General features: G+C 37.1%; 1 protein-coding gene and 1 long non-coding RNA gene across 2 annotated transcripts in view; one reads left to right on the top strand and one right to left on the bottom strand.

The window, feature by feature from the left end:
* The window catches only part of LOC107596787 (uncharacterized), a 9,218-nt gene extending 7,122 nt beyond the window's left edge, over positions 1–2,096 (top strand). The window contains exons 2-3 of the long non-coding RNA XR_001610407.1: positions 1,145–1,150; positions 2,032–2,096. This is a non-coding gene — a long non-coding RNA (uncharacterized lncRNA). The remainder of the gene's footprint in view (positions 1–1,144; positions 1,151–2,031) is intronic.
* The window catches only part of gnas (GNAS complex locus), a 36,471-nt gene that overhangs the window by 11,141 nt on the left and 12,216 nt on the right, over positions 1–13,114 (bottom strand). The window contains exon 5 of the mRNA XM_016287597.1: positions 12,475–12,572. Within this exon, the coding sequence (XP_016143083.1) occupies positions 12,475–12,572 (98 nt within the window). The remainder of the gene's footprint in view (positions 1–12,474; positions 12,573–13,114) is intronic.

The following is a 13,114-nucleotide window of genomic DNA, read 5'->3' as shown; positions in this document are numbered from 1 at the left end:
AGTGAACAACTGTATAGTTAATGCTGCTCAATGTGAAAGCACGCACATGATGGAGATTTACCGCTGATTACAGAACAGCTTTACTGATAAGATGCGCGTTAAATATCGCATGCGATTTATCGTGCAGCCCTAAACTTAATACACGACCTACATTATTTATTTTGCAAAATCTTGTCATTTTAATAAATATTAGGGCCTACATGAAATTTCTTAATTGTTGCTGCTCTAATTAAGCTCAGTGTGCTCTCTTTAAGCTCTTCCACATTGAATGTCTATGTAAATACTTCATAAACAGACTTTAAATATTAACTGATGGTTGTCACTTTAAGTTAATCTTTATAAAATGATTAATAACTTATTTTCACAGCTTTAAGGTGTCAAAATCTTGACATAACTATCAGGGTTCGTACACATTTTTACCAATACATTTCCATGACTTTGAGACAATATTCATGACCTAAATGTTCCATTATTTTACAATAAGAATAAAAATCTGTTCAAATTATCATAGTATATGTTAACTAAAATGAATGACTATTAATGCTACTCGTTTGCTTTCTTGTTTTAGTAATAAGTACAAGCTGCAACTGCGCCAGACCTTACTCCACATTTCACATCACTGAATATTATCATTTATTTAACTGTGTGGCCAGGATGGCCATTTGGGTGTCATTTTGTGTGTATTTTTGCTGCTTAAATGCAACAAGCTGCGCTTTAGAGCCCTGCATTTCAGCCCGAGCCCAACGGCCCCAACTTATGTATGGCTTCGGGACAATTTTCACGTCATAGCTCAGACACGGGCCAGGCATCAGGCTTGCTTCCTCCTTATGTTTATATTTTAGATATCCATCAATTATTATGGGGATGACAAAGATTTGCCGCGCTCGTGGAAACAACACGAGACCATGCTACCGCGACTGTCAAGAGTGGCTCAGATGGTGTTTAGTGTCCAGCAGCAGCGAGTGCTGGAAGAGTTCCATGTTAAAGAGCACGCAAAGCTTGCCGCAAAACGCCAGCAAGTAATTACCATGATGAATGCCCCAGGGGAAATAGAACATTCGCAGGGTTTTGGTTCATTTTTGTGAAGAGCTCCTGCTCAAGACCGAGACAGCAGAAAGCGTATCCTGTTTGTTTTCTAAAAAAGCACAATGTATGCTGATATTGTGAGTGCACACAAATAAAAGTAGACCCTTAACAGTCCCGAATGATGTATTACTCTTACCTTTATGAGCAAAAATGACTGGTTGTTTCCACTGTTATAAGAAAAAAATACAAGTGATGGTGCTGGCGACTCCAAAGTGTGCTTTAGCTTCTCTGCACAAACGATTGGATACGCTCCTAATAGCACACATTTATCTAGGTTAACCATTTAAACTAACATTGTTTTTTTTAAGCATTTTATATAGGCCTATAGATTTTATTTTAGTCAAGTGGTGATGATTTGAGAAGGCTAAATTGATCAAACTCACTGTCTGCGACTGGCCGCTTGGTCGTTACTTAAAAAACAAAACTTGAATTTAACAAACAAAAACAGTTTCCAAACATGTGTCTAAATTAACGTAATAAAGAAACGAAAATATATATAACCACTTTTGCCATTAGATTTCAATGACTTTTCCAAAACTTTCTGGGTTTATTTATTTTTCCAAAACTTTTCCAGGCCTGGAAATTGGTGTTTTAAAATTCCATGACTTTTCCAGGTTTTTCATGACCGTACGAACCCTGAACTATAGTTTATGCCCAAAGATGAAAGCGGCATGTCGTCCATTCAAAGAAAGAGCCATCAGAATATCGGTCTAGGAAAAAAAGCTACTAAAGGCTGGAATACACTACACGACTTTTAAAATGTGAACAGAAAAGATTTTTAAAACACCAGGCATCATACACTTACAGACTTTGTAAATAAACGCATTGTTGCTAGGAAACGCGTGACAAATGAAAACAATGCGTTTTAAAATCTGCTGAAAATATCAAACATGTTTGATCTCCTCCGACTGGATGGAATCAAAGTCTGAAGCCAAAAAATCTGAGTCTGTGACCATCATACACTATGTGATTTTCTATGGAATCAGTCGACTCAAATCTACAGACTGGCTCTGACCTTTGGCAACTAGCATCAACTTCTCCAGACTGTAAATTGCTGGAAAATCTGGGCAAAAATCATGTAGTGTATTCCAGCCTTAAGAGACTATAGATAAGTTGACATCCATTTAATAAGCGGCTTCATAATGAGGCTAGTTTCTGTGTTCATCCCCGTGAAAGAAATGTTTTATTGGTTGTTTTGTTACTAGATTTTTGAATATGTTACTTAGCTGAATGTGGACTAGTCTAGATGTTGCAGTGTGCTTAAATGACACTTCACTATGAATATATCGTTGCTTGATTTTAGTGTTCTGTTGTTGTTTTTTTGTGATAGAATTTATACCTTCAAATAAAACTATATATAAAAATATATTCTTTAAAAAGGTTGTTTAACATAAACAAGAATTTTAATAAAACATGATTTGAGCTTAATGGGAACAGGGGTGTGCTTAAAGGGTACAAAAATGTACCCATTAAGCACAGCCAGACTTTTTGCATTTAATGATGTATATCTTAATTTAAATGCTTTTGTCATTTAAAATAAAATGAAATATTTTTGTGTGAGAGATTAATATTTTATTTTAATTTAACTTCTTGTGCTGAAACCGATATCTTGTGCACTAAAAATGTCTCAATGTAGATTTTAGTTATAAATATATTTCACATATGAATTGTATTCATTAGTCTTTTAGTTCTAGTTCAGAAACATGATTTGTTCTGAATAACATTTTAACAATATTAATTGTATCATTTTATCTTTCTAATATATATATATATATATATATATATATACACACACACACACCTATACATACACACACACACACAAAACTGCTAAAATACATATTAATATTTAACATTACAATATGATATAAAATGAGTACAATTAATATTGTTTAATTAAATGTTATTCAGAACAAATTACTTTTATGAACTAGTAGTACTAAAAGAATCATTAAGGAGCTATAATTAGAATCATTAAAATTCCTCACAAATGCCAGCAAAAGAGTAACGCCTAAATCAAAGCATGAGGGAATCAAGAGAGAAATCCGCAGGCCGGACGCGCATGTGCATCCCCCCTGTCCAAGTGCAACAGGAATGTGACACAGAGGGTTGAAATCTGACAGCAAGGCTGTAGGTCCCACACACAGCGGCATGGACTGCACTAGTGTGTGTATGTGCATGCATGCAACACACCCATCAGGCCGCACAAATTAAAGTGTGGCACATCACGTGGAAGAGGGGGCATAAACAGAAATAAAAAGAAGCAAACAAAGAAAGACAGACAAGATAAAATCCAGACAGACAGACAGATGGGGGAGGCTCGCACAGACAGTTGTGTTGTGACCGCAGCCGTTGTCTAACACCATATCTCAATTATTGCCTTTCTTTCTATTAATAGAATGATTCCAACAATAGCCCAGCCTGCTGGTTAGACATAATACAACTCATACCCCTCTGGGTACAATAGTTGAGAACGCATACAGCCTCCACTGTTGTAATGCCAAGCAGAAGAGACAGCTATAGCTGCGACCGAGTATATTTAGGCCTGCATTCCAAATCCAGCCTCAACTCAAGTGGAATTCTAGAAATCAAACGGCTGCATGGCAGGAAGTTTGTGAAATTCTAGTTGCATGTCGACGTCTGCCAACAGTTGCGGAGGTTCTAGTTTGGAACAGTGTGTAGCAGACTTTGAAAATGCACTTGAAAGTATGTGTGATAGATGTCAGAAGTCTTAAAAACACAACAAGATGGATATTAGCGCGTATGCATTTTATTTTAAGTTGTTCTAAGCATGCAATGCAGATATGATTAGGCAGCAACTTCAATAAAAAAAAAAATACAAGAAAATGTAAAAACACGAAGCAGTAAATGTTTGGTCTGGCCACACACACACACAACGTATCACATGAGTCATATGACTTGGCCCACACAGAATTTCTGTTCAGCTCCCTTTATTTATTATATAAAAAAAGTATGCAGCTCACTCACGCTTAAAGCAAATCACTGTAGTAAAAATGCAAGTAAAGCAAGTAAAAGCACAGAAACATTATAAAAAATAAAAAAAACTGTCCCATCAACTAACTTAATATAAATTATACAATACAATACAAAATATAGCCCTGAAATGTTGCCCAATAAGAATTAGTATAAAAAGCATAATATAAAAATCTTAAAGATTTTGGATGGATCTAATAGCTTTATTATTACCTATAATACTGCACCTTCCTAAACACCACCCAAAGCAACTGTATTTAAGGGTGCTCCGATTGATCGGCTACTGATCACTATCGGCCGATAATCATGTTGGGATGATTGATCGGCGGTCTCTAAAAAGGCAGATCTCAAAAAAACGATCTCAAGCTGATGACGCTGCCGTGAGAGGTTTGGCACGACATGCAGCAGCACCGTCTCAGTCTCTGTCCGACGCGGGTGAAATAATTATAATGCTTTAGGTGAGGTACTCACCTTCATATTTCTTCATTAAATAACTTTTAAAGTAATTTGAAAACCTTGTGTGAGACGTAATTTCACAAACAGCGCGAGTGAATCACCACACATCGCGCCTGTCTATAAGCGAGCTGCACAGTTGACACAGGAATAGTCACTTGCACAGTTGAGGCGGTGTCACATCGTCGCTAAAGTTTATAAATTGCATTTCTTTTTAATTCTTGTCCGTGTTTAACCATTCAGCGCTCGCGTGGTCTCCTGGAGACTGCGCTCATGCACACTCGCAACGCACACACATAACGCCGGGTTCACATTACTCCGTTTGCAGTGCATACGTGGTGCGTATTCAGCACCGTCTCAGTCTCTGTCCGACGCGGGTGAAATAATTATAATGCTTTAGGTGAGGTACTCACCTTCATATTTCTTCATTAAATAACTTTTAAAGTAATTTGAAAACCTTGTGTGAGACGTAATTTCACAAACAGCGCGAGTGAATCACCACACATCGCGCCTGTCTATAAGCGAGCTGCACAGTTGACACAGGAATAGTCACTTGCACAGTTGAGGCGGTGTTACATCGTCGCTAAAGTTTATAAATTGCATTTCTTTTTAATTCTTGTCCGTGTTTAACCATTCAGCGCTCGCGTGCTCTCCTGGAGACTGCGCTCATGCACACTCGCAACGCACACACATAACGCCGGGTTCACATTACTCCGTTTGCAGTGCATACGTGGTGCGTATTTTTTCCGCGCTCATGTTAACAGATTAAAGTGTTCACTGCACACGGTTGCGACCCTGCAGTGCAGAGATCAAGTAAATGTAAAAGTAAAAAGCATTGAATAATATGTTGCTTATATTTATTGTGTTTAAACATGTCTGTGAAAGATTGCATTACTGTACTGTGTAAAAAAAAAAAAGAATTACAATGCTGAAAAAGAATTTTCAGTGACAATGTTTGGATTTGAAATCAAAATAATGGATAAATGTTGTGTTTGTGGTAAACAGCCACGGATCAGTAGCGGACTCCTGTGTGAAAGCTGCTTCTCCTCTCACAAGAGTCACCTAAAAGGGGAATTCCCCCCATTTTCAAAAATGAAATTCAGGCCCAGAGTAAATGTCTAAAAATCCTGATTGGAGTACCACTAAAAAATAGCTATGAATGATAAAAAGAAGGCTTTAAAAAGATCCGTATCGGTGATCGGTATCGGCAGATACTGCTTTTTGTGATCAGCGATTGGCCTCAAAAATCCTGATCGGAGCACCCCTAACTGTATTCATACTTTATTGACTATTAACAATATAGTAAGTGGATAGTAAAAAATAGAATCACCAAAAATTTCTCAAGTCAAAACCAATTTCTACTTTATCGTAAAAATATTAAAATGATTAAGATTAATAAATATAGCAGCAAATTATGGTTGGATGTAACTGCTTAATTACAATTAATACAAGCAATAAAATATTGCTTCTTACTAAAATGCAGTATTTATACTTTCTTTACTTAAAAGGAACAGTTCACTGAAAATGCAGTTTCTGAATTATATATCCACTGATGTTGTTCGTCAAAATCAAGAAATAAATTTTTTTAACATTCCAAACTCACCAAAACAAATTCATATAGTCTCTGTTGCTCTCTTTAAAAAAAAGTTATAAAAAAAAAAAAAAAATTTTAAAAAAAAATTAAAAAAAAAAAAAAAAAAAAAAAAAAAGAAGTAAACCAAGTTACAAAAAGTGACTGCCTACCACTGTGGAGATATTTGTTTGATCCTCAGCACCTTTTCAGTTTCAAATGCGCTCTTGACCGCACAGAAGTTTAAGAGTTTGAGCCAAACAGCTGTTCCGGGGGAGACGACGATGGCACCATCTAGTCATTTATCCAGAGGAAAGGTCCAAAATATGATATTTTTGGTGTGTTGCTGTGTTAAGCGGTCACAATGCTAAAAATGATCCCGACATGCACAAACAAACTTTTACAGTTGATAAAAGATGGCAAACAGTATTCCAAACAAACAAAAGCTTTACTGATAATTAGCACTTAATTATGAAATATGTATTAATCTTTTTAGCAAGTACATATTAGGTTGAAGTGATTTGCAAATCAACAAATGCAATTTAAACAAATGTATTTATAGTATGTTTTATAAAAAAAGCAAATAAATTATAAATACACAATTGACTGTCCAAAGAAGAAAATCATTAAAACGTTTCTGCCACTGAACAATTAAATAATATTATTTATAATTAAAAATATTTACATTCACAACAGGCCACAGCATGGAACATTTAAAACGGAGTAGAAATAAAAAATACTAAAAAATAATAGCTTAGATTTAACAGTTTTTTTAACATAAAAATCAAAACAAAGAAATTTCTCTTTATATAGAAACAAGAAAAGCCAGGAAAAAACATGCAAAGAGAATAAACAATTCACAGAAAGAAGAGTGAGCTGTTGTGCCGATGGTGTATTAGCATGTAAAAGCTGATAATATCCTCATCGCTTACTAATCTGGTTAATTTTACAGCTCATCTAGTTAACAGTAGAGTATTAAGGGTGTGGATTAGGCAGCTTCCGGGGCCAAAAATTGCCAAAAAAAAGGCCAAACACTGTTTAGGCTCCGAGTGAACAGAGTGTGTGTGCGTGGCACGATACGGTACAGAGGATATCTAACGTCAAGCCTTTCAGAATCAAGTGGCATTCAACAAAAAAGGTTTCTTGTAAAAAAAAAAAAAAAAAAGTAGTTTCATTGGTTGTGCCCGTATAAAAAAAATAAATAAAAAATGTGACATTCCAAAGAATCGGTCAGATTTGAAGTTCAGCATTTTATGAAATGCAACTTACAAAAAAAGCTAGCTATATTTATCACTCCAAATATGTTAAATCGTGAATTAATCGATAGTCTCCACCACATTTTCCCTCTCTTAATGCACACACACTTCTGTAAGTTTGCAACGCTAAAGTAAGGAAGCAACAGAAACCGGGAGAGAGGGAGCGGTGGAAGAGAAAGAAAAGAGAGAAGGCTGTGTCTGACATTACAGCGGCGCTCCAAAAATAGCTCCCTGGCGCCCTGGCCTCCAGCTCGGTTGTCATAGCGACAGAACCACAGGCGCTATAAATAGACTATCAGCTCCAAATCTTGTGTGACTGGAGAGAGGCCAGAGAGAGGGAGAGACAGACAGAAAGAGAAAGAGTGAAGAGAAAAGGAAAGACAGAGGGAGTGGAGAGAGAGAGAGAGAGGGAGGGTTGGAGGGAGGAGGGAAAGGTGGAGAAGGGCCAGTCAGAAAAAGAGGGGAAAGCAAAAAGAGAGAACGAGAGAAAAAGCAGGTCTGGTTTCGCAAAAGAGGGATGGGGGAAGAAGAGAGAGAGAGAGACGCTCAGAAAGAAACATGGCGGATGTTTTAGGAATTTTCTCTCTCATGAGGCGCTGGCCTTATGCTTAGGAACTGCGGGACAAGCAAGAATGCTACGTTTATTTGCTTTACAAAAAACATTTTTTTGTAAAAAACGTTTTAGAAAATAATTTTTGTGTTTCTTTGAAACAGACAACATTATTGAAACAATTTACCCTCTGAAACTCATGCAAGAAGAAATGCAACATTTATTTGGTTTCGGAAAAATAGAAATGCAAGTAAAGAAAGTAATAGAAACACTACACACACACACACACACACACACAAATGGATAATTAAAACTTTTTATATATCTGTCCCATCAACTAACTATAGCCTTGAAATGTTGCCCATTAAGAATTAGTATAAAAAGGTTTTGGATGGATCTAATTGCTTTATTATTACCTACAATATTGCACTTTCCTAAACGCCACACAAAGCAACTGTATTCATACTTTGACGTCTAACAATATAGTAAGTGGATAATAAAAATATAATCACCAAAATTCATCATAAGTCAAAACCTACTATTTTATTGCAAAAATATTGAAATGATTGAAGATGGTATCAATAAATATTGCAGCAAAGAGAACTGCTTAAATATGATTAATACTGTACATAAACTATTGCTTCTTACTAAACTGCAGTATTTATACTTTGCACTTTCCTAAACGCCACACAAAGCAACTGTATTCATACTTTGACATCTAACAATATAGTAAGTGGATAATAAAAATATAATCACCAAAATTCATCATAAGTCAAAACCTACTATTTTATTGCAAAAATATTGAAATGATTGAAGATGGTATCAATAAATATTGCAGCAAAGAGAACTGCTTAAATATGATTAATACTGTACATAAACTATTGCTTCTTACTAAACTGCAGAAAGTATACCCTACTTAAAAGGCACAGAAATCTTATAGAAAGTGGTAAATCTTTTGCACTCCCTTGGGTTTTTCACACTGCACTTAACCCCGGGTTATTTTAGTTCTAAACATCGCTTTTAAGCCTGGGTAAAAGAACGTTTCTTTCGCACATGTAATTTAGAAGCAGCGTTAGCGCTGCTTTTTCCTCGGGGTTATGAAACCCTGCTCTGAAGCAGGGTTAGCCCCTCTTTTGCGGTGTTAACCCCCACATTGCAGTGCCAACCTTGTACAGTGTGAAATGGAGCAGTGTTAGCATGTTACTGCTGGATGCTTAGCAACAGACAACCAATCAGAAATTGAACAGCGTGGCTCATGTCAATAAGAGGAAGTGCACATTGTGTAAACAGTGCAGCATTTGAGGGAAAAATAAGAAGTGACCCTTCACAGGGAGCTTGATTGACAGGCAATCTGACCAATCATAACGCTGAATCAGTGGACTTAAACTTGAAAAATTGTGTGTACTGACATCTTCCCGTGGTTGAAATAAAATACCTTCTGTGATTCTTTCGTATTTATTTGGCACTTTAAGTAAATATGAAAAGACGATCGGTTCACGTGCTGCTTGAACTGAGACGCTACAGTGATCTGTCACAACACATTAATGAGCCACAAAACTGTATTTATTGTTTGAATATCTTTAAAAAAAGAAACAAATTGAAAGCTGACACTTTGAGTCATACCAGAAGTAACCTGCTCTGTCTTGTCTGTCGTCATGTTGTCAGTTTCCTCTTTGCTCCGCAATGTATTTTTCACTGCGTGAGAATGTGTGGCATGAGAGCGGCATGGCTTGTTGGACGTAGCAACAGTAACTAAGGGGGAAGGGTCAATTGGAGTGAGAAGGAGACTGTTATTCTTACAGTTAGTTGTTTGTTGTTAGGTGCCACAATGTAATTGCGATTCTGCATCAAAAGCATCTCATTGATTTTCGTAATGTGGTCTTTCAAAGCGTTTACTTCAACGGCTCTAGCCCAAGCTGTGATATAGACTAAACACTATTGGCTATTTAAAAAAAGGGCTGCTTGATATGTCCTGCCCTGTCTTCCTGTTTCAGTTGAAATGATGTCAACACATTGAATAACGCTGTGTTTCAAAGCACTTCAGTGGACCTTTAAAATAAGATGTCTGTTGGACCATTTAAGAAATTTTATTCGCACTCATGCTCCTAAATACATTTTACATTTGGCACATCTATTTTTAGTCGAAACGCTTGCACTGTCGAGCCCTGTTGTTTGTGTCATTTGAAAGTACTGTGTCCGGTCACTGTCAGTAAATGCGAGAAAAGCCAGGTAAACGGGTTGCCTGCTGTGTTCGTCTAATCAGTGACACCGACACCGCAAATATGAAAATAAGGACTTTAACCTGGGGTTTAGGAATGTGCAGTGTGAAACGGCAACTTATGAATACCCAGTATTAACTTTTAACCCTGGGTGAAGTATAAGCAATGTGAAACGTGAAGCAAGATAACCCAGGGCTCTGTTTACCCAGGGTTTTGAAAGGAAAAAAAAATGTTTGGAACTATAAACGATTTAACTGAAAATAAAGAATAAGTAAATTTTAAAAAATAAATAACTGGAACACAATACTTCTCTGATTTATAAAAACACGGTAAGCTTGTAGAAAATATTCTCAATTTTTTATTATTTTTTTTATACAAATTATTTTTCTTTAACAGCATAACCCTAATGATTTTTTGAGATATAACGCCACAAAATAACGCTTCTCTGGTTTACAAATTTACAAAGCCCTGTGGTTTCTTTTTTTCTTTTTCTGAAAACCCTAAACCTTTCTTTTATGGTGCTAACAAAATGCAAACAAGCAAGAGCGTTCCTCTAATTTACAAAAATATAGAAAGCTCCAAGAAATTACTGTCCACATTAAACACATGCTTTCTCTATTCAAACACCTCTTGCACATCTGAATGGTTGCAGGCAGGTGCGCTGGATACAGGAAATCCTGGTGGCAACATTTCGGTCGTGAGACCTTTGTCAGGAATTTAAAAAAAAAGATTTGCATTTACAAAATAGAAACATTTCTCTGTTTTATGGAAATATAGGAAGCATGTAAAAACACACTGAATTTACGCAAATGAAATGCAAAAGAGGAGGAATACAAACATTTCGTTCATGAGACCTTTGTCAGGAATTAAAAAAATAATAATAAATTTTAAAAAATCACACTTGATCTGCATTTACAAAATGTTAACAGACAGGAATGGAACAGTTCTCAATTTCATGGAAATATAATTGGATAATTTATGGAAATATAGAAAACATGTAAATAACATTAAAGAAACATTTCTTCTTTTCTAAATACACTTATTGAATTAATGCAAACAAAACGCAAAAAAGGAGAAATACAACATTTCTTTAGTATATGAGAACATAACAGAAAATTGCTTTTTACGCACGTTTGCCCTGAAAACACATTAACCCCAAGTAAACGTTTCTTATTCTCTAGCTTACAAAAATAAAGGAAGCTTGTACAAACATAGTTAACTTGCTTCAGTAATACACACACGCTTCCTCTTAGAACAGCATAACCCTAATGAAACTATTCTCATTGTTTTTTTGTTTCTATCTCAGCCATCTTCCATCACTCCAGTGACGCTACTAGCAGATGCAGGAAGAACTAGTCAGGAGGAGAGGGAAAAAAAACTAACTGCGATACTTCAGTATTCTTCTCACGCTTTGCGTAGCCATTCTTGTGTTTGTCTCAATGATAATGTTATTGAGCCCACGTTACTGCAGTGGCTCGACCATACAAAGAAACGGAGGTGAATGAAAACACAAACGCATGCACACGTTCAATATGGACACCTGGCCATGTGACAGGAAGAGCCTTGAAAACACTCAGACAAAAATGAGCTCATAAGAGGACGAGCGCTTGACGACGCTGGTTTCTTGCTGAACGTGTGTACGTGCGTGAGCATGCTCGAAACAGCACTGTCATTCTCCTCCGTCCCTCTTTGCAGTCTGGGAGGTTGGGAGTTGCCCTCCAAACAGTTGCAAGTAGCCACCATTATCACTTCAAGCTCATTTTTCTCCTTCAAAAGAGAAGATGCATTATTCGCGATACTTGCGGATTGCCTCTCAAACAGTCTCCTTCTGCTGCAAGTGAGTGAACCAGCGAGTTAAAAATAGCTCTCTCTTTCTCCGCTCTACGTTTACATAAGCATGCAGTGGGGAGCGATGGAGGGGCCACTTCCGGTCTAAACGGCTCAGGCCAGCGTCTGATCCACAACAACCACCAGTGGCTGTGGGAGAGGACAGGACACACACACACACGCACGCGTATGCGCCACAATGCAGGAAACCTTTCAATGTATACCCAACATTCATACCTCTGTGTCTTCTGAAAGCTCTGTCTAGCACTCATCAGTGTCTCTTTTTCACATTGTCACTTCTGCACTCATCGCATTTCTATTTCCCTCCCTCTTGAATGCATAAATCAGTCCGATACATGCAACGTGCTACAAAAGTCACACAAACAAGTCACGCGAGTCGAGTGCAACTGACCTGACCAACAATACCAAGAATATTCCAAAGCATTTATGTTCAAATACTAATTCTACACAAACAAAAAGCTCTTCAAACCCAGCATTTAAAAGAAACCAAATACTCACTACTGTGCGCAGTCGATCAGTTGATATTCGTTGGATCTTTCGAAGCAAGCTCTCACTCCTTCATCCTGCCACAGGGTCTTTGTGTGTTCATAAAATTCCTGTTGGGAAGACAAGTGGAAGAGAGGACAAACCCATAAACTAGCTGTCGGAATCCAGGCAAATCTTTTACACCTCTGTCGTTTGGCTGCATATAATTTTTAAACATGTTTGTGTTAGTTTTGCACAGACTCTTTAGTGCATGCTAACTAGTGCTGGGCGGTATACCGGTTCATACCGAATACCGGTGTTTATTTTTGTTATGATATGAATTTTTAAAATACCGCAATACCGGTGTATGTCGCTTAAACAACGTTCGGAACGCGACACTGTTTGAAAAGGGTCCCTTTTCACTGTTGCACTGTGGTGAGGGAACAGCTGTATGTGTTACTAAGCGTGAAAGTTCAGAAACTGAAGCTGTAGAACTAATAGAACGTGATGACACAGAAGAACTCATCCACAATATCCACATTGACCGCCACAAATATCCACCGCCCCCCTGCCATCAGCTCTCGCATCTCACACACACGAGCACGACTTTAGCACTAGATTTAGCAACTTTCAGACCCTTTTAGCGGCTTTTTCCATAGAATATTCATACTGA

This window comes from Sinocyclocheilus grahami, unplaced genomic scaffold (assembly GCF_001515645.1).
Source record: "Sinocyclocheilus grahami isolate Dianchi unplaced genomic scaffold, SAMN03320097.WGS_v1.1 scaffold223.1, whole genome shotgun sequence".
Classification (NCBI taxonomy): domain Eukaryota; kingdom Metazoa; phylum Chordata; class Actinopteri; order Cypriniformes; family Cyprinidae; genus Sinocyclocheilus; species Sinocyclocheilus grahami.
This window is presented reverse-complemented; position numbering and strand designations above follow the sequence as displayed.